Genomic DNA, 23,341 nt, shown 5'->3' on the forward strand with positions numbered 1-23,341 from the left:
TCTCAAGACTTACGGTTTCGGGCCCCCTATTACTGTTTCTAAAACAGTATTCCAGAGGTTTCTACGCAAAGAAAGACGAGCCGAGCTGGAATTCAAGTAATTGTAAGTAAATAATTGCTTGTTTTTGATTTTCAGTTTTAAATCTTGAGGTTATATCCTAACTATATATAACACTACATGAACTGACAAATTAAAGGGGTACTTCCGGTTAACTTGGAAAGTTGAAATTCGGCATGATTATAGGTTTCCAAGACTAACTCACAGGAAAATTGCCAAAAGTGAATATTTTAATTTTTAGAGGTCTAAAGGAAGGATGAAGAAATTCCTCGTTTTATTTAAATAAACCTCTTTTTGAACCTATAATCTCATGTTTTAGATACTTGGAATTGAAATAAAAACTTCAAAATTTACTTATATAATTATTATATTTGGTCTAGGAATTAATTCGTGCGGTTTTTAATAAAAATTGAAGCTTTATTTCAAAAACAAAGTAAATGAATACGTTAACAAAAATATTGTCCATCGCTAGCCACTACTTTCTCCCATCTTTCAGGCAATTTACGGATTCCGTGTCGAAAGAATTCCTCATCTTTTGACGCAATCTAATCAAAGATCCATTTTTCGATATTTTCTGAAGAAGTGAACCGCTGTCCAATCAAATCGTTATTCATGCAATCGATCAAGTAGTAGTCAGACGGAGCAGTGTCTGGTGAATATGGCGGGTGGAGTAACACTTTCCATCCGACATTTTCCAAATAGGTTTTGACCGGTTTTGCGACATGTGGTCGAGCGTTATCATCTTGATAAATAAGTTTATTATGCCTGTTATTCCATTCTGGTCGTTTTCAGGCCAGAGCTTGCTTCAAACGCATTAATTGTAGTCGATAGCGGTGTCCATTAATAGTTTCACCAAGTTTCAGAAGTTCATAGTACACCACACGTTTCAAATCTCACCATATATACAGCATAACCTTTGCACAATGAATATCTCGTTTCGGTTGTGAAGGACCTGGTTCACCTTGCTTCACCCAGGCCTTTTTTCGTTTAGGATTCTCGTAATGAATCCACTTCTCATCACCAGTTACAATTCGATGCAAAAATCCCTTCCTTTTCTGTCTTTGAAGCAGCAATTCGCAAACGGTTTTTCTTCTTTCAACGTCTTTCTTTTCAATTCATGTGAAACCCAATAAGACATCCTTTGAATCATTCCTATGGCTTTGAGACGTTTGGAAACTGTTGTTTGCTCAACTCCAAATGCTTCTGCAAGTTCGTCCTGCGTTTGACACGAATCCTGATCAAGCAATGCTGTCAATTCTTCATCTTCAAATTCTTTTGGCTGTCCAAATTGCTTTTGGTCTTCCAAGCTGAAATCACCACCTTTAAACCGTGCAAACCACTTCTGACACGTTCGCTCAGCTAGAGCATGGTCACCAAACACTTCCACTAAAATATGATGACTTGCGGTAGCACTTTTCTTCATGTTAAAGCAATGAAGAATAACTCCCCGCAAAAACACTTTATCAGGCACAAAATGCGCCATTTTCAGTTGAAGAAAAAATGTTGTTGTTTCCGCTTCAAGCAACTGACATATACTAAACAAGATGCTCAATGACAGTAGTTTTCAACGCATGTTTGGATCAACGAAACTATGGGACAATAAGCTAGTTACGCCATCTTTTGTAAAACCGCACGAATTAATTCCTAGACCAAATAATTAAATTATTCCTTACGTAATAACATCCTCTTTGATTCATCTTTATAATTTGCAGACTAAATTGTTAGAAGAAAATCACTATTTATAGGTTGGCGTATTATGGAGGGACGGTCATGGTTCTTTACTTCCGAAAATTGCGAGATATTCCAGGCATAGACTATATTCAAGAAATCGATGGGTGGGCAAAGTATAGTCACTATTAAATATTCGTATGTCGAATGCAAATGCCACTAAAACAGTTATGCTTAAATTGATGTAAATTTATCACATTATTTTCGATCAGTAAAATAAATGTGAATGGGCCCATCTTTGCTCTTGGGGAGAGGGGGGTTTCCCTCAAGTTTCGCCTATGGTTTGGAGGGTTAATATATTTTTCCTTTGTTGCCAACGCCCGAACATCCACGTCAAGAGACGCCACTGGTGACATGTCTTAGAAAGTGAATACAATGAACTGAAACTTTTTCAGGACAAAATGAGTCGAGATCAGTTAATATACATAGCTGTCGACATAAACATGAAGAATAACAAGAAGAATTGCGTTTTATACTGAATTTTTGAAACAGTTTCAGAAAAGAACATTTTAAAAATGCAGTTTACAAGAAATACATTGAGGTAGGGAAGTTTAACTGTTCATTAAATGAATAACTGCTACTTAATAACATTCTGCTGGATCAACAGTTTACAAAATAAATTGACACAGCGTTTTAAATCTGTAATAAGATGCTTCAGATGTCTATTTGGCACAATTAAATTGTAATATTGGGATGTACAGAAACCTAATGAAAGAATGCTTCGAACAGTTTTGTTTGGAATTTGCTGTAAATCAAAATAAGAAAACACCAACATCTCCAGAAATTATAAAATGAATCCTTATGAAGAAATACATAATCTGTGGTGACCAGGCATATCTGCTCCAAAGATCTCCGAATCTCTTGAATATTACGGTAGCAAAACGAAATACAAACCAAAAATATATAGATTTCAAAATCATAGGAAGGAAGCTTCCTGCGAGTTAAAGACCAACTTTTAGAACTATATAGTTAAAACTTGAAATACAAAAGTGGTTCATACAAAAATTTGCATAATTCTAATTACCAACCCTATCTTCTATTACTAACTAGTAGTACTATACGCTAAATGTTCTATGTTCATATTATCATTAAAGTTGTAAATACCTCATATAAATTAAAGCAGTTCATATTGTCAACTGTTAATACCTGATTGTCTCATAGCAATACAGCTATCAGCAGAGCTACTCATGGCTAAAAGTGTGCGGCTCATGTCTTCTTTGTCATGAGTTCCTAGCATCGACAACAGACTGTACACCATCTCCACTTTGGCTCCCAGCTGCTGTTGACTGTACGTTCGGCGGGTACCTTCTCCTAAACTGGCCACTGAGCCAACACTCGACGTAAAGCTCATTACGCTGGCCGCATCCTGTCCAAAAAATAAAAAAGAAACGGGTGTTTCATAAATTTGTTTCATTCGGACAAATCATTAAAATTGACAATAAAAACAGCATGGTATATTATTAGCAAAAAAATCAACATCTGTCTAAGAAAAAAAAAAAAACTTCCTTGCACATGATACACTTGATCCCAAACCACAGACACAGTAGTAATTATCATGACCACGAGTTTCCTTAGGGTTCTCTAGTTTCTCTCACTACTGTCACTCTGCTAATTCTTTCCTCATCATTTCCTTACATTTATTAATCGTTCCCTTTAATCCACAAAGCATCTTATTCGTACATATATTTAACTCCTCCTTCATTGCACTCCCTAGCTGAAATGAACAGAAAGTCATTTTAGTTCTAACATCCTACAATTAAATCTTGTATGATAAGAGAAAGTAATTGGTAGATGGTACTAAAATAGACGAAAACACCAAGAAAACATCGAATACTATATTCGTCCGCCACAGGAACCTCTCTCACTCCATTCAGACACGTTTCCGTAAGTCTTCAAAAAATTCTCCGCATGCAATTTCTACTTCAAATCTTTACAGCAAGCACTACAAGCTCTTGAATTCATCCTTTTATAGAATTAAAAAAACTGCAACTATTACTCTATTAAAAAAATAACTAAACATTTTCTTGACACAGATTACCATCATGAGTACCACATAAGGTATTCTCCCAGTGTACTTTGTCCTCCAATTTACAGTTTATCTTTTATACTTTTCTTTTTTTTTAATTGTAATGTTCTTTCTATGTATTTCATTTCTTCTTGTATTTACTATTCTTGCATGAATTATTAAACAGCCAAGTGTAAGAAGGTAAATGCCTTAACTGAGGCATTTAAAATACTAATTGATAAATTAATTAATTAATAAAATAAAATTAGCCTGGCCAAAGCACGAATAAATTCTCTAAGAGCCCGTTGACTTGTTCACATATTTCCTACACGGGTGGCATCAAGTCTTCTTGCTTGTGAGGTACTGTACATGGGGTTCGCATCACATGTTAAAGCTGTATGTACGAGCTCTATACCCTGGGTGCTGAAAAATGATGAGAAACTGAGCACACACTCAATCCTACGCAACTGAAGTAAGCGTTCTACCAGTGAGAAACGGTGACTCAAACAAAACCAATTCAAAAAAGGCATTAATAACGTTTAAGAAAAGAAATTTTAAAAATATCACGAAATTCTTGTCACTGTATATTGGTAGATCTCTAGAAATGGAGCACTTCAAAAATTAGCTGTGTGATTCTGGTTGTGTGAAAACGTTTCTCACAATCATTTTACTGTTATTTGTTAAAGAAGAACGTGTTGTAAATAAATGTTGTTGCCTTAACTGTTTCCTTGATCTTATAGTACATGTCCCGTGGAATACACTAAAGGGTGCAATGTATTCCAGTATCTCTGAAATCTTGTCTAGCTCCAAATTAATATCACGGCTGTAGCGTCAGATATTCTACAACAGAACATGCATGCCACATACCAAAACATGAGCTTACACATACACAGACAGGGCAAGGCCACTTCAATATCTGTTTCAGACAATGTCCTGAACTGGTATGCTCACATTAAGTCACGAATGCGTTTCTCAAATCAACTAACACTCTTGAACATATGTATACTTCCTTAGGTTAGTTCTTTCTTCTTTTAATTACATTGTTAATTTTGTCTTACAAAGCCTGGTGTGGAACTTTTCTTAACAGATTTTCACAACTTCTGTAGCAACGTTTAGGGAAGTGATTCCAGTCTCATAACAAGAAGACCAAAAACTCTTGTAACGATAAGTTGATTGAAGTTCGCGTCCTTTGCAGCACCAAGGCTATATGAGACGTGGATCCAACGATTTACGGTGGAATCTGAATTACCGTACGGATACTCCTGAATGCAAGTCGAAGCCGGGGTTTTGTTTCTAAGTCATGGCATTCGGAGGATGTCGGAAAGATACAGTACAAAAACTGTCGATTTTACTTATAGGAAGCGGTATAGGAAAATTTAAAGAGAATGCTATGACAGGAATTTTCCACACAAATATCAGAGTATCTCGAATAATCTCCCGAGTAAGGATACAACATGATTTTTTTTTTCCGTATCATTCTTAACGTTTTGAATTAGATATTCCTAAATAAGCTTTCAACACAGCTTACCGGAAATCCAATCTGCGATTTCGACCTACTTTCACACACACTTTTTAACTTCTTTTCGTTGAATAGATTCAATACCAAAATGAGGAACAGCATTGTGAAACACTATGCACGTTCATTGGACACTGATAATTTTCACTTAGGTATGTTTAGTACTTTCCCATATCTTCAATGACCATGGAAACCTTGTTCACATAAGCAACTACATCATAATAGATGAATGCAACTTTTATATAGATCAACAAATACAGGGTATCTCAAAAGTCCCCTGACATAGGGTGACTCCGTTATTATTAGTTACAACAAAATAAAAGAGGGGAAACCGTCTTCAAATATGATGTTTTCAATCTAAAGTGAACGTTTTTTTTTTTTTTTTTTTTAAATCGGACGAGCCGTTTAGGCTGTATACTATTTATGCGCCAGATGTTAAATGAAAATGCAACGTTGCCATTTACATGGACTCACACCATAAGTGAATGAAGTTACTGTTGCACGCTAACGTATCAATGACCAGCCTCCATTTCAAACAGTAGTAGTATCATATTTGGATATGGTTTCCCTTCTTACATTTTGTCATAACTCTGATAATAACACAGTTACCCTATGTCAGGGGATTTTTGAGAGACCGTGTATAATAAATTTCAAAAAAGGAAAACTACTTGGAGGTACATTCTGAATGAATGAACATATACGAGGGTCACTACGAAAGTTTTGAAATGTGAAATAACTTACATACTTAAAATCAATTTAACACTTACATTTTCTCAAAGTATTCGCCATTACACTGTACACACTTTTGCATCCCCGAAAACCACTTTTGGAAGCAGTGTTGCCAGTCTTTTTCTTCAAATGTTGAAAGTTCATTCTCGTAAGCCACTACAGCTTCTTCAGGGCTGCAAAATCTCTTCCCACGCATGCGATCTTTGATCCTGAGGAACAGAAAAAATCACACGGGGCCAGATCAGGGCTATACGGCGGATGGGTCATAAGTTTGACCTCCGTAGATTCTAAAAACTGAATTGTGATGTTGGCCGTGTATGCAGACGCGTTGTCATGATGAAGCAGGATCCCACGCAATCCAGTTGTTGGATGCCGTTCCCGAAGCTTCTGGAACACTTTTGTTAGGCAAACAGTGGTGTACCACTGAGCAGTAACAGTCCTTTGTTCTTCAAGTGGAACAGTTGCAACATGGCTAGATTTGGAGAAGAAAGTTGCGACCATCTTCTTCCCCACACTTCGCGGTCGCTTCATTTTCGTGGGTGGATTTTCGTCTGGAAAGATCCAAACTGTAGACTGGCGTTTATTTTCAGGGTCAAATTGATAGATCCAAGTCTCATCACCAGTAACAATGTCAGAGACGCGTCGAGAATTGCCTCCATCAAATCTTGCAAGCATTTCTTTACACCATTCCACACACATGCGCTTCTGTTGTTCAGTCGAAGTGTGAGGCACCCAACGAGATGAAACCTTCCTGAGCCGAAGATGATCATGACGAATTTTTGTTACTGCTGGCGATCCAATGTTCACTGTAGATTCAATGTCCTTGAAAGTTGTTCGAGGATTTTCTCGAATCATTCGTTCCACAGAGGCAATGTTTTCATCTGACACAGCTGTTGCCGGACGTCCAGCTCTCCCTTCATCTTTAAGCGATGTCCCGCCTCTTCTGAATTCACCAAACCACCGAAAAATTGAAGCACGGGAAGGAGCAAGGTCCCCAAATGCCCCCTGCAAACGGTCGAAGCTTTGTGTCTCGTTCAAACCACTTTTGAAATCGTGAAGGATCATTGCCCGAAAATGTTCCCTTTCGAGTTCCATTCTAGACAGCCGAATACTGCTTACATCAACAAACAAGTGAAGGCGATACGGCCACGCCGATAAGCGAGGCGAGTTGAAACTTGCTTCGTTTCTTCGCTCTGGATACCACAACCGAACGCAATTGTATGAATTCAAATACTGTGCCACAACAATGCGTATCTCAAAACTTTCGTAGTGACCCTCGTATATGCGTTTCTTAAAGTGGTATTGCATTGTAGTTTGTTGGACACAATCGTAGAAATGCGAAGTAAACGAAGAAGTATACAGTAAAACTATGATTATAATTTATACGAAAGTGAATTATTTTTATGGCAAAAATAGTATATAGTTTGTCTTGTTTTGATGATAGAACAGTACTCTTTCTATCTCACATGTACATAAAGTCACTGATAATTATCCCTGAAAACCCGACGTTTCTGTTTAGGTGCCTCTTAAATTCTAAATGACACAAATCAATCACTGCGAAGGATACATTATATTACTGGAAACGTGCCGTACAGCTAATGATTAAGAGACGTTTATATTTTGAAATTGCAGAACAACTGGAAGTAAAGAACCTCAATGAGCTTTCGAAATGTAAGATCCCAAGTTTACTTTTCGTAAATTATAAAAATCTTTAACGTCTCATGATTATGCCCATTAGGCCAAGGGAGATGATTAAGGCAAATGAATGGAATGGAACAATTGGTGGAATGAGAATGGGGGAGGAAACGGAAGTACCCCGAGAAAAGCCACGGACACGATGTTGTCCATCACAAACTTACCTGGACAGGGATCGAACCAGGGACCCTATGCACCAGAGGTAAGCGCTCTACCACTCAGTTCCCGTGCTTCCCTCGGAAATCATATCATTACTAAAAGAGCGGAACTTCAGCAGTACGATCTTCCATGTCTTTCTATCTGTTTTCTAGTTGTTTCAAGCTCTCGTACATAAATGACAATCTTGTTTGATAATATTGCCCAGATACACTGCTTACTACGCCCTCCTGTTTTTCATTAAAATAGCAAACGAAAAATACTATTTGGCTGCTAGCGTTAAAAAAATAGAAAATCCAACTATATCCGAATAACATTTGCTACGATATAGGTTAGAAACAACATAAATTATTGTTTTTTCGTCATACAAATCCAAGCTCACTTTGTGGACTGCGTAATTTCAATTCCCCGTTTCTTGATGGTATTGCAGATTCAGCATCTTATAAAAAGTTCCATATGTATACACTCGAAACCAGCTACGTGCTCAATCTGAGGAATGATAAGTTAATACTATTTCGCCATTACTTTTTTCCCAAAACTTTGCTTTTCATTCTCATAATTGTCTGTGATTTACAAAAATTCGTTAATTTTATTGTTTCATCCTCATTAAAAAGAGTAAAATATTAACTTCCTTCACTGCCAAAAATGCTATACAATAATATTGTAAATTGCTATGCAAATTTAAACGTGGTTCGAAGTCTGCAACGCAAAAAGCAAAAGAAAAAAATATATGTCCAGTTCAAAATCTTTTGTCTTCGTGAATTCTGTCGAGGAATTTGAAGCTTAAAATATATAAACGATAGTCATGTCTGTTGTTCTGTATGGTTGTGAAACATGGTCACTTACTCTTGAGGGAAGAACGCAGACTGAAAGTATCTGAAAATAAAATCCTGAGGGTCATAAAGTCTAGAAGGCTCAGCTAGGCAGGTCATGTGACCAGAATGGAAGAAAACAGAAATGCTTTCAAAGTTTTAACTGGAAATCCAATCTGAAACCACCACTAGAAAGACTTAGGAGCAAATGGGAGAACAATATCAAGATGTATCGCACAGAAACAGGAATACAAAGTAAAAAATACAAAGTAAAAACTGGATCAAATTGGCTAGGGACAGGAGTCAATGGAGAGCTTTTATGAACGCGGCATTCAACCTCAAGAAAACGAACAATAAGTAACAAGCGACTCACTAAATAAAATAAGGATACAAATGTTCCAGTGATCACACACTACCTGATTTAAGCTGCTGGACCCTCCTCCAATGCTACTAGGCCCACTATGCCATAGTGACCTTTCTACTGGCCATGAGGCGTGATAGCCTGAAGTTCCATTGGCTTCTTCTTCTCGGTTGGGTTCTTGGATTGTTTGAGTTGCACTATTGGTCATCCTGGTTTTCGCAGGACTATCAGCTCTTTCCTGATCTTCTGGTTTTGATGGCTATAATGAAAAATATTACATGTTACGAGCCAAATTCGATAGTTTCATTCGTAGTGTTAAAACTAAATTATTTGAAATAAAAAGAAAATAAAACTTACATATCTTTCTTTTTAATTGGGAACCTATCATTTTAATGAGTATCCTCCAAGTTTGACATCTTTCTCAAGTGAAGCAATTTAAGTTGAAACTGAATTGCAAAATTTACATAGTAGACCTGTGTAATTGCACCAAACAATTAAAACTTGATCTTCTAAAACAATACACATCCATGTGCAACTACTGAAAATGTGCATTGTCTAAGAAGATCCAACTTTAACCGTTTAGAGCAAGTACACACGACTAATAGGTAAAGTTTGTAGCTCCATTCAAACTTTGATAAGTTAGACTGCTTATCTTGATGAAGATGTCAGTAATTTGGGAGGAAACTGAAATGGCAGGTTTCCAATATTATATATATTCTTAGGGATATTGATTTACTTTCGAAATATTTCTCACAATCTCTTACAATTAGAGATGCAAGGGCTCGGAAAAAAACCCGGCTTTTTTGACCAAAAAAAAAAACTCGTTTTTTTTTCTGCTTCGCTTTTTGCTTGGGAAATTTTGGGCTTTTTTCAAAATTCTGCTTTAAATTGATAAAGCAGACTTCGTTTCGTTTCTGTATAACACAAAAAATCATTTAATTAGTGGTTGATGCCGATAATAATATAAAACCTCAAAAATAAACCATAAATTTCGAAAAAATATTTCAAACCATTTTTCTTTAACATATTTACATTATGAATTCCAAAGGATTAACCAATGTATATAATAAGAATTTTTAAACCTCCTATATACAAAAGTAAGCAGGGTTGGCAAGAACCATGATTGTTTTTGAAAATGCCAAAAACCCGTTTTTTGGGGGAAGTTTAAACCAGGTATTTTGGTTTAAACCAGGTTTTTTGATTTAGATATTTTGCTTTATGTACTTATATTACATATGCACAGGAATAAGTTTGTTTCGCCTTGGTGTTATTATGCAACAAGGGGTTATTTATGCTGGAAGAGGTCCTATAAGCTTAAAAAAGTCCTTAAATTGAGAAACTCCCGCCCTAGCCATTGGGAAAATCCCGTCATTACTTTAAATGTAAAACAATAATGGGAAAATCCTGTTATTGCTTTGCATGTAAAATTTAAAGGTCAACGTATCATAATCAGTACGCTAAAACTGAGGTATTAAATTACAAATTTAGTATGTAGATATCATTGAAAGTCCAATTCAAGCTAATGTTGGAAGCTACGTAGGCAATCTATAAATTTTGCCAATTTCTATCAATATATTTAAGCAACCTTGGCTTCGTTTCGTATGTTTAGGCTTAACATCCTTACGTAATACCGAGGTTATCAAGGAGAAGACTTTCGCTTAAAGTGACATCCGCACCGCTACTTGGTTTACGCATGAAAGAAGGGTTGTAGTTCGACCGAGAATTGAACATGGGACACCTTGATTAAAAGGTGAAAAGGAAATAAAACTAATGCAGATGGTTTGATATGTGGAAACGTCACCATAAAGTTCACACGATTGGCATTTTTCGTTCTTTTTATTTTTGGATTTAAACCAGTTATTAAAGAAACAGCTGGTGTAAACCAGCCAACCCTAAAAGTAAACACTTCTTTAAAAATAATACATAAATAACTAGCAAAATTGTATGTAGTATTTTTACTTCAAAATATTCCATACCCTCTCTTTGAAACAAAATAAAATTAAAATAAAACATAAGAGAAATACTTAGATTTATATGATACACTTAAAGGCTGCACATCTAGAGCTTTGGGTTCTGTATATTCTTGAAATTCTACAGTTAAGTTTTATATAACCACCATCACGGTTTACCCAATCCTCAAGTTTTCTGAATTTTTAACAAGAGGACTCAACATATCACTACGGAATTCCCTCCCCCCCTTAAAAAAAGGACTACGGAATATATTTAAGTTAAGCTAAATACAAATGCACAACAAACATGACTGCGTGGTTAGCTTTTGAGCTTCTAAGGAAGTCCGGAATTCAACCCAGCATTCGATCATTCTGACAAAGCTTTTCTTCATTCCATCTGTGAGTGTAGAAATAGTGCGTGTACTGTGAGTTGGTCGACTTCCTTTCTTATTGATTTTAAATCGTTATTATTACTAATTACCCGAGTGACAGTTTTGCGAAGGTTAAGGGGGGCGGTCTTTCGGACTGAAGCCTGTTCCCCAAAGTTACGGAATGTCTAAAACAAACTAAATATCTATTAGTTACGCCTTTACTCATAAACTTTAAGCTCCCGTCAAATAAAAATTACGAATGTTTAGGAAAACTAAACATTAGTAAGAAAAACCCCTCCCAAAATACTTTTCTAAATCCGCCACTGATTCTCAGTATAAAATGATCTTCAAGGTTGTATCCGGAAGATTATTCCTAACATATAAATGAAACGAAATATTAGTTATGCCTGTACTCAGAAACTTCAAGCTTCTCCCAAATAAAATTATTTTTTTAGAAAACGAAACAGTCAGAGAAACCCCTTCCAAAGTACTTTTCTAAATCCGCTACTAATTATTTGTATAAATTGATATTCAAGGTTGTATCCGGAAAATGATTGCTAAATCATTGCACAGCTACAGTAGAACAGAAATGTGGAAGTACAGTTTGACGGATATATTGAAAAACGTACGCTTTGACGGATATATAGAAAAACGTAAGTTTACTTTTGCGCCAGAAGCTAGAGTACTAAGCTCTTAGAAATGAAACACGGATGACAAACTAAAATGATCTAGAGAAAAAAAAAAATGTCGATAACTCAAAACTTAAAATAAAGTTAAATAGCCTCTAAAATTGCCCTCAAATACTACGTTCTTCATGTTAGCTTTAATTCGTAAAACATGTGCTCCATCTATCTTGATGGTGAATTTCAGAGCGAAATATGGCATTTAGGTCATGGAATTCTTATCTAACTATAGAATATACTATAAGAAAGCTATTTAGATAGAAAAGTCGTAAAAATGAAAAAAGCCAAAATTTGCAAAATTCTCGTTTTTTTCCCAAAAAAGCCAGCTTTTTATCTAAAAAAAAACATCGATTCAAAAAAGCCGGCTTTTTTGCATCTCAACTTACAATATTTCCTGTATGGGATGCTGAGACTAAAAGTGGTTAAGTTTATTACTATTGGTTTAAACAAAGTGATAAGGGTGGAGATGAAATTTATACTTTGAACATTTAATCCATTATCAACTCCGCCCCCTCCCCCCTTCCGACGTGTCTTATGGTTTCTCCCTCTACAGAGATCCAATATTGCAACTAAAAGTGGTGAAACCGTGCAGATGAAATATACTTTTGGGACATTTATACACTCGCCATATATTACCGTCTCTGTTCTATGGGAATCCAAAACAGACCGGAACTGGTTAGTCTAAGTCTTATAGAAATGGTTTCAATACAATAATAAGTGCGGAGAAAGCAACTATCCTTGAAACGATGAACCGGCTTCGAAAAAACATTTTCCACTATATCTTACAGCCTTCCCTCTATGAGGATCAACATTGAAACCGAAAAAGGTGTATTTCTGCCACTTCCGGTTGCAACAGAAATGAAAACGGACATGAAATCTCTTCTTCGAATATTGAATCCACATCAGAAAGACTTTTGTTCAGGAGTTTGATTTACCAAACATTCCTTATATACTTTGTCTGTCCGTCCGGGAGACACAAAATCTGAATAACCATTTGATGGATCACAATTTATCTTGACAAGAATGTAGAGAATTAAAAGTTTGGAATTGAGTTTAGTGATGAAGGCGATATCCGAACCGGAAGAGTAGAAATAAATCATTTCCGGTTTTCATATTCATCACTATAGAGCAAAAACGGTAATAGATAGCGAGAAGCACTTTTCCTGTAATCCATTAAGCACCCCAAGAATACATTTCTTTTCCATCCTTGACCCTCTACTCAAACCGAAAGTAGTAGAAACCCACTAAACATCCTGTTTCAATATGAATCTAATCTACATTGAAGGACGATGGCAATGATCATGGGCGGAGCTAGGGGGGGGGGGAAGGCATTGCCTCAAAATTTTTGACAAAACAATAAAAATTTTACTTATAAGATCCTTCAATTCTCATTTGTACTTACCGTGCCCTCCTTCAGACAAAAGGTCTGTCCCCCCTTCCAGGAAACAATTTCAAACTCCGCCCATGGTAAAGATATAGCAAGAACGGGTTATTTCAATTAATTTAAAGTTCCAAGAAGGGATCATTTGCTGCCTTAGCCCTCAATTCAAACCGAAACTAAAAGAAGTCAATCACTTCCTGTTTTAATGTTACATCGCTACGGTACAGAGTAAAAACTGTAATACATAGCGAAAAGCGGTCTTCTACAATCAAGTGTATATACCCCACCTTCCACTCTAATTTCTCTGTTAAAACGGAAAATGGTAGAAATACACTATTACTTTCGGTATTAATATTAACTGGGTAAAATATCACGCCGTTAATAAATCTTAAATATAATTAAGAAAAAAAATCGGTTGTCATGGCGACACTCCGACTCCACTGTAGAGTCGTTAAAAAATTTTGTCTCCAATTTTCACGTTGTCTACACTCTAACAAATCAAACTTCTTCGGTGTTCTACAGTTAGCGACGAAACTTCTTTCCGTTTGGTAAAATTTATTTTGGGAATAACGGTGGTATGGCAAGAATACACAGAAACTTGCACTGATTCTAATTTGCTGAAAACTGTACTCAAACTGTTCCTTCCATTGTAAAGTTCTTTACGAAACTACTGTCATCAAACGGAAAGAACTTTTGTCGCTGACTGTATACTACACTGAAAAAAATTTTTGTAATTAAATTGCCAAACATCAATGTAAAATCAATTACTCTTCATTTTGCAAGTTGATATACATTCCCTTAGATTAAATTACAAAATTTGCTGGTTCTTTTTACAAATTTACAGTAAATTTATAAGAAAATATATTTTTATTGATAAAAATGTAATTTTACACCATTTCATATTAGTAATTGTACTTTATAGATGTAAATTGCTTTACCTAGAGGCTTGGCAAACAGATTGCCACCGTTTTTTGTAAATTTACCTATAAAATTTTTTACAGTGTATAACACTACCCATTTTCTGTCTTCTTCTGATACCTGTCAACAGACGGACGGACACCGCAGTTCTACAAGACTTTATAGCACACTTTCGAACTTTAAGAAATGAGACGGAATGAGATATGACGCAATTTGGGGGAGATTATTTTTTTCTCTCACATTTTATTACAAAAAGACAAGAAAAAACATTAAAAAGCAAATTAAGCCATGATTATGTTAAAATATTTTCATAAGCTTATTTGCTGCTTAAACTGCTGACAGAGCTTCCAAGAGTTTGTCTTTTAAACAAGTGTTTCTCTATGCACAGCAGCTAACGCAACTGAGCAAACACTAATGAACTCATCTATCTGGAAGTGTTTACATGTGCAATGGGTGCTTTACTATCCTTGTTTCTCAACGATAATTACGGCAACCAAGACGGCGAAGAATAATAAACAATGATGAATAATGTTATACGTACAATGCGCCGGTTGTCATTAACCTCCTGCAGTTTGTACCCCGTTGCCTTTCTGGCATACAACTAGAAGAAGCACACACGTTGCAGAACTCCAAGCAAGATTTGCCAATCAACACTATCTCTTCTTATATACTTTTCCACATTCTACTGATTGGGTAAAACATCACGATCGGATAATATCTGTATGGAGATAATGTATTTTTCTAAATGAAATGGACCTAAAATAATATTGTGAATTGCGAAGAATGTTTGTTATCCGTCACATACGTTGTGTAGCAATAATTCGTATCTTTTCTAACAAAGGTCAATCAATACTAGTGCTGTAGTTATAAGATAGATTTTGCTTTAGCCATCTAAGGAAAGTTTGTTTTTTAATCGAGATTTAAAAAAAATATATATTTCGAGTTTAGTCGAGAGGTAACAGTATGTTCCACCTTGTTTATTTTTCCTTATAACACACACACAAAAAAAATCTTTAATCACTACGAGGAGTAATCAAAAAGTAAGATTACAAAGCCTGCAGTGTAACATGAATATATTATTTCACAACCAATACAGCCAACGCATAGTACGTACACAGGGCCGTGCCGTGGAAAGTCAGTGGCCGGGACGAGAGCATACGACGGCGCCCCTATACATATATTCCAAGCAATTTTTCCTATCTTTTTTCCCTTTTTCTCCCAAATTTTTCGCCCCCCTTACTTCGGCGCCCGGGGCCGTCGCCCCGCTCGTCCCCCCCACGGCACGGCCCTGTACATACATTAGGTTATTTTTCGACAGTCTCCATATCTGTTGACGCACTTATCGCATCGTGGGATGAGCTTGAAGATTCCCTCCTCATAAAAATGTCATTACGTGTTCAGTCACGTTGTCACGAAGTGTTTCCCAAACTTTCCCTACTGCAGAATATCGTGCACAATGTGACGAACGCTTCCGAATGGCATTCCCAATTCTGCCATCAGATGCCGTAACGTGATACTCCTGTTGTCCTGAATCATCTTCTCCAGAGCTGTGTTCAAATCTGTTGATGTTGTGTTGGGTTGGTCACTGCGCTCCTCGTCGGTGACGTTTTCTCTACCAGCCACAAACTTTCGACACCATTCTGCGACATGCTGACGAGACATTACAGTCTCTCCGTAAACCTCTACCAGCTGTCGTGAATTTGAGCCGTGGCTACATGTTTCGCCCACAGAAATCGAATAACTGAGCAGACTTCTTCGCGAGACCAGTTTTCCAAACGAGTCGCCATTTGTGTTTACCTTCAACTAGCGCTGTAGATGGCAGGTGGCTGAAACTCTGCACAGTTGCCAACTCCATGTATTAAAAATTACCGAACACTCCTCATTCCTCTATAACAGACGGAACTTCAGAAACATCGGGCCTTGTAATCTTAGTTTCTGATCTCTCTCGTATATTCAGAATAGAAAATCATGAAAAATTCAAGAATCCAAGAAAATCTGTCATTCGTTAGGGCACAAAATTTCAAATTGGTGGATGCACTACAACGGATTATTTTTAGAAATACAGAGGTTGTTTCCGATCTATGGTGACGAATACAAATCTTGTGCAGCACCACCAAGCAGGAAGGGAAGGTAGTTGCTAGTTGTGTGGGCGCCTTGGACCACTGACTGTGCGTGACATGTGTGGTTAAGTGCATATCGAGACAAATGCCGCCGAAAATAAGTGCTTATTGGGAGGACTACATAAATGCCCTTTCTGACGTGAACTATAGTTATAGTGTTATTATCAAACTGTGCAAACCGTGGTTTCACTGTGTCCAAAATGGCATATCACTGGCGCTGAAAGGAACAGGTAAGGTGAGGCGTGGGATGATTCCTGTAGGGCAGAAACAGGCCAAACTAAAGCCTGCTACTAGCCGCACACGAGCTAGAATCCGGGAAGTCGGGACTCCGGTCACCAGAGAGAATCCACCTACACAGAGGAGTATCGCGAACAGGCTACAAACATCACCGAAGACAGTGCACACCATCACTCACCGCGATTTGAGGTTGGTAAAGCGAGGAAAGGGCGTGCTCACATTCTCTTGCAAAACACAAGCAGGAACGCCGCACCAACTGTCGAAAGTTGTATGAGCGGTACCTGGCCGATGAAAAGTGGAAGTTTGTTGTAACACTGGACGAGGCATATGTTTTTCTGGATGCCTGTTACAAGACATGTGCAATTTTTTTATCAATTGACAGGTGCGAGGGACTTTTAAAGATGGTTCACTGAATGCAACGAAGTTTTGGCACACGTTTCATTATAATTGCTGGATACTCGTACCAGGGCAAGCTGGCCATATATCGTGTAGCCAAAAATATGAAGTTGAATTCGGAATATTATCAGGCTAACGTCCTGACACTCGTTTATCGCTACAACATTCCCCATCTCTACTGGAGGAAAAAGAAGCGTGTGTGAGTGCATCAAGACAAGACGTCAAGTCACACGTCTCGCTCAATCCGCCTCTTCCTCCAAGAAATGGTAGCAGAAACTGGACTTCGTGTCATTTCATTCCAGGCATTCCAGTGAAGTCCCCTGATGCGTCACCGATGTACTTTTGCGCATTCAGCCTCCTGAAACGAGCTTTGTCTCACAGGAGACCCCGCACCGTTGAAAGGCTATAGAAAGTCTGTCAGTAGGAGGAGTTGCGGCATGACATGACTACACTGTATGCCAGTCTCTTACAGTGGAAACTTCGCTGTCGGGCAATTGTCCAGATGCAGGGCCACCAAATAGAGTACTCTCGATGGTGGCGACATGGTTTCTCTTAAGGTACTTGCAGGTTGAAATCGTCACCATAGATCGGAAACAACCTCTGTATTTTATCAACGTTCAACGACAAAATAATAATAATAATAATAATAATAATAATAATAATAATAATAATAATAATAATAATAATAATAAATAATATCAGCAATATTTGTTCGAAAAATATAGATTTCGTAAACAAAATTATCGTGAATAAACAAAAACTTAATTATAATTACATATTTATTGAGGTCGCTAAAATTAGAAGAAAAACGTTTAAAATGCCGTCCACAAACTTCTTATTTCAAAAATTTTGGCACTATATAACAAGAAAGAAAGAAGGAATTCCGCGAATAATGATGCTAAACCAACATCACACTCAAAATAGCAGTTTATAGCTTCAATTTTGTAACTCAAGTCTCTGAAGCTCCGGACAAAATGTTTCCAGAACAGTGAACGAGACGTAAGCACGAATTTATACTAAAAAGTTTTGTAGGCCTACCTGTTTCTTGGTTTAAGGTACTTTTTTTTTTTTTTCATGTTAGATTGCATTTAGGCAATCAGTAAAATACGTACTGTATATCAAGATGCATAACTTCAAGGTACTTGATAAGATGGTTAGGCAACTAAAATGACATTTGGGATATAGTGGTTGCACAACATGCAATAGTTACTGGCAACAGCTACAATGCGTTTGAAAAACATTCCAGACAACTAGACATAATGGGCCTTATACAGACTCGTTTTGACGTATAATTAGTGTCATACTAAAGGCCTGCCTACTGCAGGAAATATATGTTAGTCGAACTCTTCAGTATGACACTAATCACGCGTCAGAACGACTCTATATAAGATTCAATACGACTTACAAGTGATGGAAGTTCTAAACGCACTTTCTTAATTGTAGAATCCACTACAGGAAAACAGATAGTAATTTAACAAGAAATTTTTTTTAAAAAAAGTCAACAAAACGAATTTTTTCTCACGAAAAAAAATCTCCGTTCCCCCATTTTTTTTTGTTCTTTCTTTTTTTTTCATCTCCAGTGGCGTATCTCCGCTTCAGAATAGTCATTTCTAGAAAAATAAATCATTACTGAGAAGACATGTAGCAGCCCCTCATCCACCCTCTCATTATGATGTGGGTTGACGTCACGATATTATCATCGAGCCATACATCACGATACATCTATAACTGAAGAATCATTATATAGAAACCTGAACCTAAGAGAAGCACAACTACAGATTTCGCAGATCACAATTTGACACACGCTGCCCCAGGCACGTAGCCAGGATTTCGTAATAGGGGGGGTCCGAGACATGAAATACTATGGTTATCGCACCAGAGTTCGATTATTCTAAACTAATTTACTAGTAACATATATTGGTTTGTTTAGTAAGGATTTCGTGATGGAGGGGGGGGGGGAGTATAATATGAAATTGTGGTTATCACACCAAGGGCCTGATCAATTTAAACATTTTACTAGCAACATATATTGGTATGTTAAGACTTTAAAATTATGACATGTTATTAAGGGCGACGATTTCTCTGTAAATTTGGGGGGGGGGGTCCATTGAGATGCAGAAGGCGTATATAAGGATTTTAAGACAAATTGCATTCAAATTATGTCAATATATTGTATATTCATATATACAACAAGGGGTCCCACATGACCTTTGGGAGGACGGGCCCCCTCGGCTCCCAGGATCGGCGCCCATGCATGTTAGTATTTTAGTAACAAACTATGAAGAAATCTCGAATAAAAGAACATTTAAAAAATTATTTTAAACATTTTACAATATCTACGTTCCTTCTTTTGTTCATCCAAATATAACAATTTTCCTTTCGTTATGATCTCAACTATTAAAAAAAAAAAAAAAAAAAAAAAAAAGTAATGTCCAATAATGTCTTGTAAAATATTTTATAATATCTGCGTTCCTTTTTGTGTTGAATCAAATGTTAACAGGACTTGCTTTCCACATAACTTTTTTGTTTTATTATTCCGTCAATTACTGTCTGTTCCAAATGACAAGTTAAAGGAGCAGTAGAAAACCTCTTCTGAAATAACATGTTTGATACTGCAAGGATGCGATGACGAAAAATTATTTTAATTTTTAGCTTTTTTATCTTTATATTTTATCTTTATTTTTAACGTTGATTCTTCCTATTTCTTGTTTCTTTTTGTTTCGTTCTTCCTTATTTTTTTATTTCTGGTCTCGAAGGGGGGGGTCCGGACCCCCCGGACCCACCCCTTGGCTACGTGCCTGGCTGCCCTATTTGATAGTCAAAAGAAAGAAAGAAAAAAAAAGCACAAATGATGTTTCGTACCTCCGTTTTCTCATCTTCTTCCTTGGCCTCCTCCATTTCATTCTCCTTCTGTCGAGCTTGTTCCGTGCGGTCAAGGGATTGGTGTTTCGTGTTATACTGCCAAACTTTCAGCCCCTCTCGACCCTCCTTGCACACATTATTAAGCCGGTGAAGAACACTTTCTGGCAAGTTTGGGATGTCCAACTTCCCTCCATTTTGTAACAACAACTGCAAAAAATAAAAAAGAGGCAAAACTGCTATAAGTACAAGAGTTGGAACGTTTAATGTCATAATAATATTATGATCTTTATAGCTCAAAATTGTGCACTTGTGCGTATAATACGTTTATGGAAACATGAACAGACTAAACACAAAGCTATGGAAGTTTCATGGCTGTATTATCACAACAAGAGACGTTCATTTCATTACGAAGATGAAACGGCTGGGCAGAAACTGTGGATAAATTGAGGCATTAAACTTGCCTCTACAAAAAACACTGCATTCCTCGCGCCTCAAGTATTACGAATTCTAACAGAAGACTTAAAATAAAGCAAAAAACAAAAGACAAAATGAAATTGTTCCGTTTCGTACAAGGTTAAAGGGAGCGAGATTTATTACGCTCGAAATTATAGTTTAAAGGGAATTTAATGGATTATAATCCACTTGAAAACTTACCTGTTAAATTATGAATACTTGAGATATGCTTTTGTTCTAGATAAGAACGTATGTTTCGTTTCGTCTTATGGTTATATCATAGAGGATAATGAAAACTGGATTCTACAGCTACCGACGTGAAAAGAGCTGATTTCAGTTTTTTTTTTTTTTTCTTAATTCCATGCGAAAGGTTTTTCAACCCTTTTAAATTTTGGCTGTTAAAAGGTAAATTATAGACTTTCAGTCAAGCAGCTACAGCATCATCCCTATTTATTCTAGGATCATGGTTCGTACCTCATTACAGCCTTTTAAACGGTACCATTTATATTTCCCAATCATGTTCCTGAGACGGGAAATTTTGAGATAAAGTGGGATTTTATATATATATATATATATATATATATATATATATATATATATATATATATATATATATATATATATATTTTTTTTTTAATTTTGAGCCCCTCTGGATCTCCCTGGGACTGGGTGTTAACGCACAGATCTCAAAATCAACTTAAAAAATAGTAAGGGTGTACTAAATGTGTGTACAAAATTTCAAGCTTCCATCTTGAATAATAAGGGCGGGAAAAAATACATAACAATGAGATCCACAATGCCCGAGATTACTCAAAAAGAGTAATATAAAAATTTCCTGAGACATCCCTATCTATTTTAGGGTAATGGTTCATACATCATTCTCTTTAGAATACAACAGACTTTCAAACGGTATCATCAAGGTGACCAGAATTTTCACTTGCGAAAACGGGACGCATACGAATCAGCTACGGGGGGGGGGGGGATATCTGACTTCCAGATTGCATTTTGGAACTCAGAAGTGTTCTCAATTTACAAAATACACAAGAGTGATAACACACCGTTTCTAACTTTACGTGTACCACACAACAAATAATGGTTCCCGATTGCAAGTTCTACCGAACAATTCTTTTAACTAGTTGAACACACAGAATTCCCACTCAATTCCCACTTGAACCACGAACACTGAATTCCCATTTGAAAATTCAGAAGTTCTAGACACGACTGAACCTTGGCAACGAGTGTTGGTACGGAAGAGAGAATTTGCATTGACGATTTATGCTTTGAATAATAATTACGGGATACCTAGGTCATTTTTACTTAAAAACGGGACATTTAGGCGTCCCGTTCGAGGATCAGAAAAAAAACAGGACAACGGTTGGAAAAAAGGAACTGTCCCGGCTATATATATTTACCTTTTTGCCCTCTGCACCCCGTTTTAACCAGACATCTGAATGTGTGTGCAAAATTTAAATCTTCTACGCGCAAATGTAAGCCCGCCAAAAAGTTATAAAAATAGGCCTAACAAAAATATTTTTGTAAGTTATGACGTCATTATTCCCTGTCTACGCAGAAAGGCGTGGAACCATTGGTAACGTGTTCTACAATGCCTCCATGCTTTTTTTAAAAAAAAAAAACGAAGTAAAAAGCTTAAATTGTTCTTTTTTAATCGAATAATGAAGACACTAGCCAATGCACTAAAAATAGTATATACAATTCAAAAGAGTTAAATCATAATACACAAACGACATATTAATATAAAGTAATAAACATAGTAAGCTGAATTTATTTCTGCAAAATAATACGGCGTGAGTTCCACATCCTGAGATATGCAAAAATTCAACAGTGAATGAGAAGTGGGTAACATGTAAATTTTTTTACTTCGGGCATATTTTATTAAATAAATCTGTACCTTATATTGTGGTAATAAATAGTTAATACAAAAATTCCGGGAACTTTTCGATTACTCTTCGTACACATATCTGGCTATGTATCTAGTTCAGCCTTTCAAAGTGAGAAGGATCACAAAAAGTTTCGTTGATGATTAAGCTGAACTAATTTCAGAATAAGAAGCAAAAAGATTAAAAGCCAATCGGTAACGTATTTATAAAAGGCTCTGACGACTAATTTCCTTTAAATGAAAAAGAGTATTAGACAAAAAAATATTAATTAGCTCCTGGAACTACAAAAGGGTCTTGTCTTTCCTTTCTCTCTTTCTCTTCTTAATGTACTGAATTTCAATTAAATGAAACCAAATTTCATTGTACTGTATTTGAATAAACTAGAATAGGAGACTAACCACTACAACTTAAAGCAAGATAATTATTAAAAGAGTTTTTTTTGCAATTCTCTGATTATTGTGATCTTATGCTCATTAACGATACGAAGAAACTTTCATTTCAATGTTATTCTTAAAAATAACCGGGCTAAAGAGAAAGTTATACCGTTTCCTGAGAATCCTTTCTCAGACTGTATTCAACTGTCTTCAGCCAACAGTTGTACTCATGAGAAAAAGAAAAGAAAATATATTCCAATTAAACAATACGGTATTTACTTCGAGTATTGTTAAAAAAAAAAAGTTCTTAGCAGTAAAAAAAAAGCCATGAAAAAAATAAGAAAATGAGAAAGGAAAAAGGGAATAGTAATTACAGTTAAATAAAGATATTTGAAGCACGTACAGCGAGCGCTTCGGATGGAATGTTTTGTCTTTCTAAATTCACAATGCATTGGTGTTTTCGTGTGAAAAGAGACCAATAAAAATAAACGCTCTGCCACATTAACACTTATTATCTTAAAAACTCTTGATCTTTCTATCAACACGTTTCACACGTGATTTACAGAATTTATACCGCTTTTGACATAATGCTCTTGTTTCATTATAATTTAAGAAGAACAATAGCCGACGTTGCTAATAA

At 36.3% G+C, this 23,341-nt stretch overlaps 1 protein-coding gene across 1 annotated transcript in view; it reads right to left on the reverse strand.

Annotated features, from left to right (window-relative positions):
* The window catches only part of LOC145678845 (uncharacterized), a 424,622-nt gene that overhangs the window by 70,117 nt on the left and 331,164 nt on the right, over nt 1–23,341 (reverse strand). The window contains 3 exon segments of the mRNA XM_081749405.1: nt 2,932–3,151; nt 9,115–9,318; nt 19,977–20,183. Coding sequence (XP_081605531.1) covers nt 2,932–3,151; nt 9,115–9,318; nt 19,977–20,183 — 631 coding nt within the window.

This window comes from Thermobia domestica, chromosome 2 (genome assembly GCF_964235325.1).
Source record: "Thermobia domestica chromosome 2, izTheDome1.hap1.1, whole genome shotgun sequence".
In the NCBI taxonomy this organism is placed as follows: domain Eukaryota; kingdom Metazoa; phylum Arthropoda; class Insecta; order Zygentoma; family Lepismatidae; genus Thermobia; species Thermobia domestica.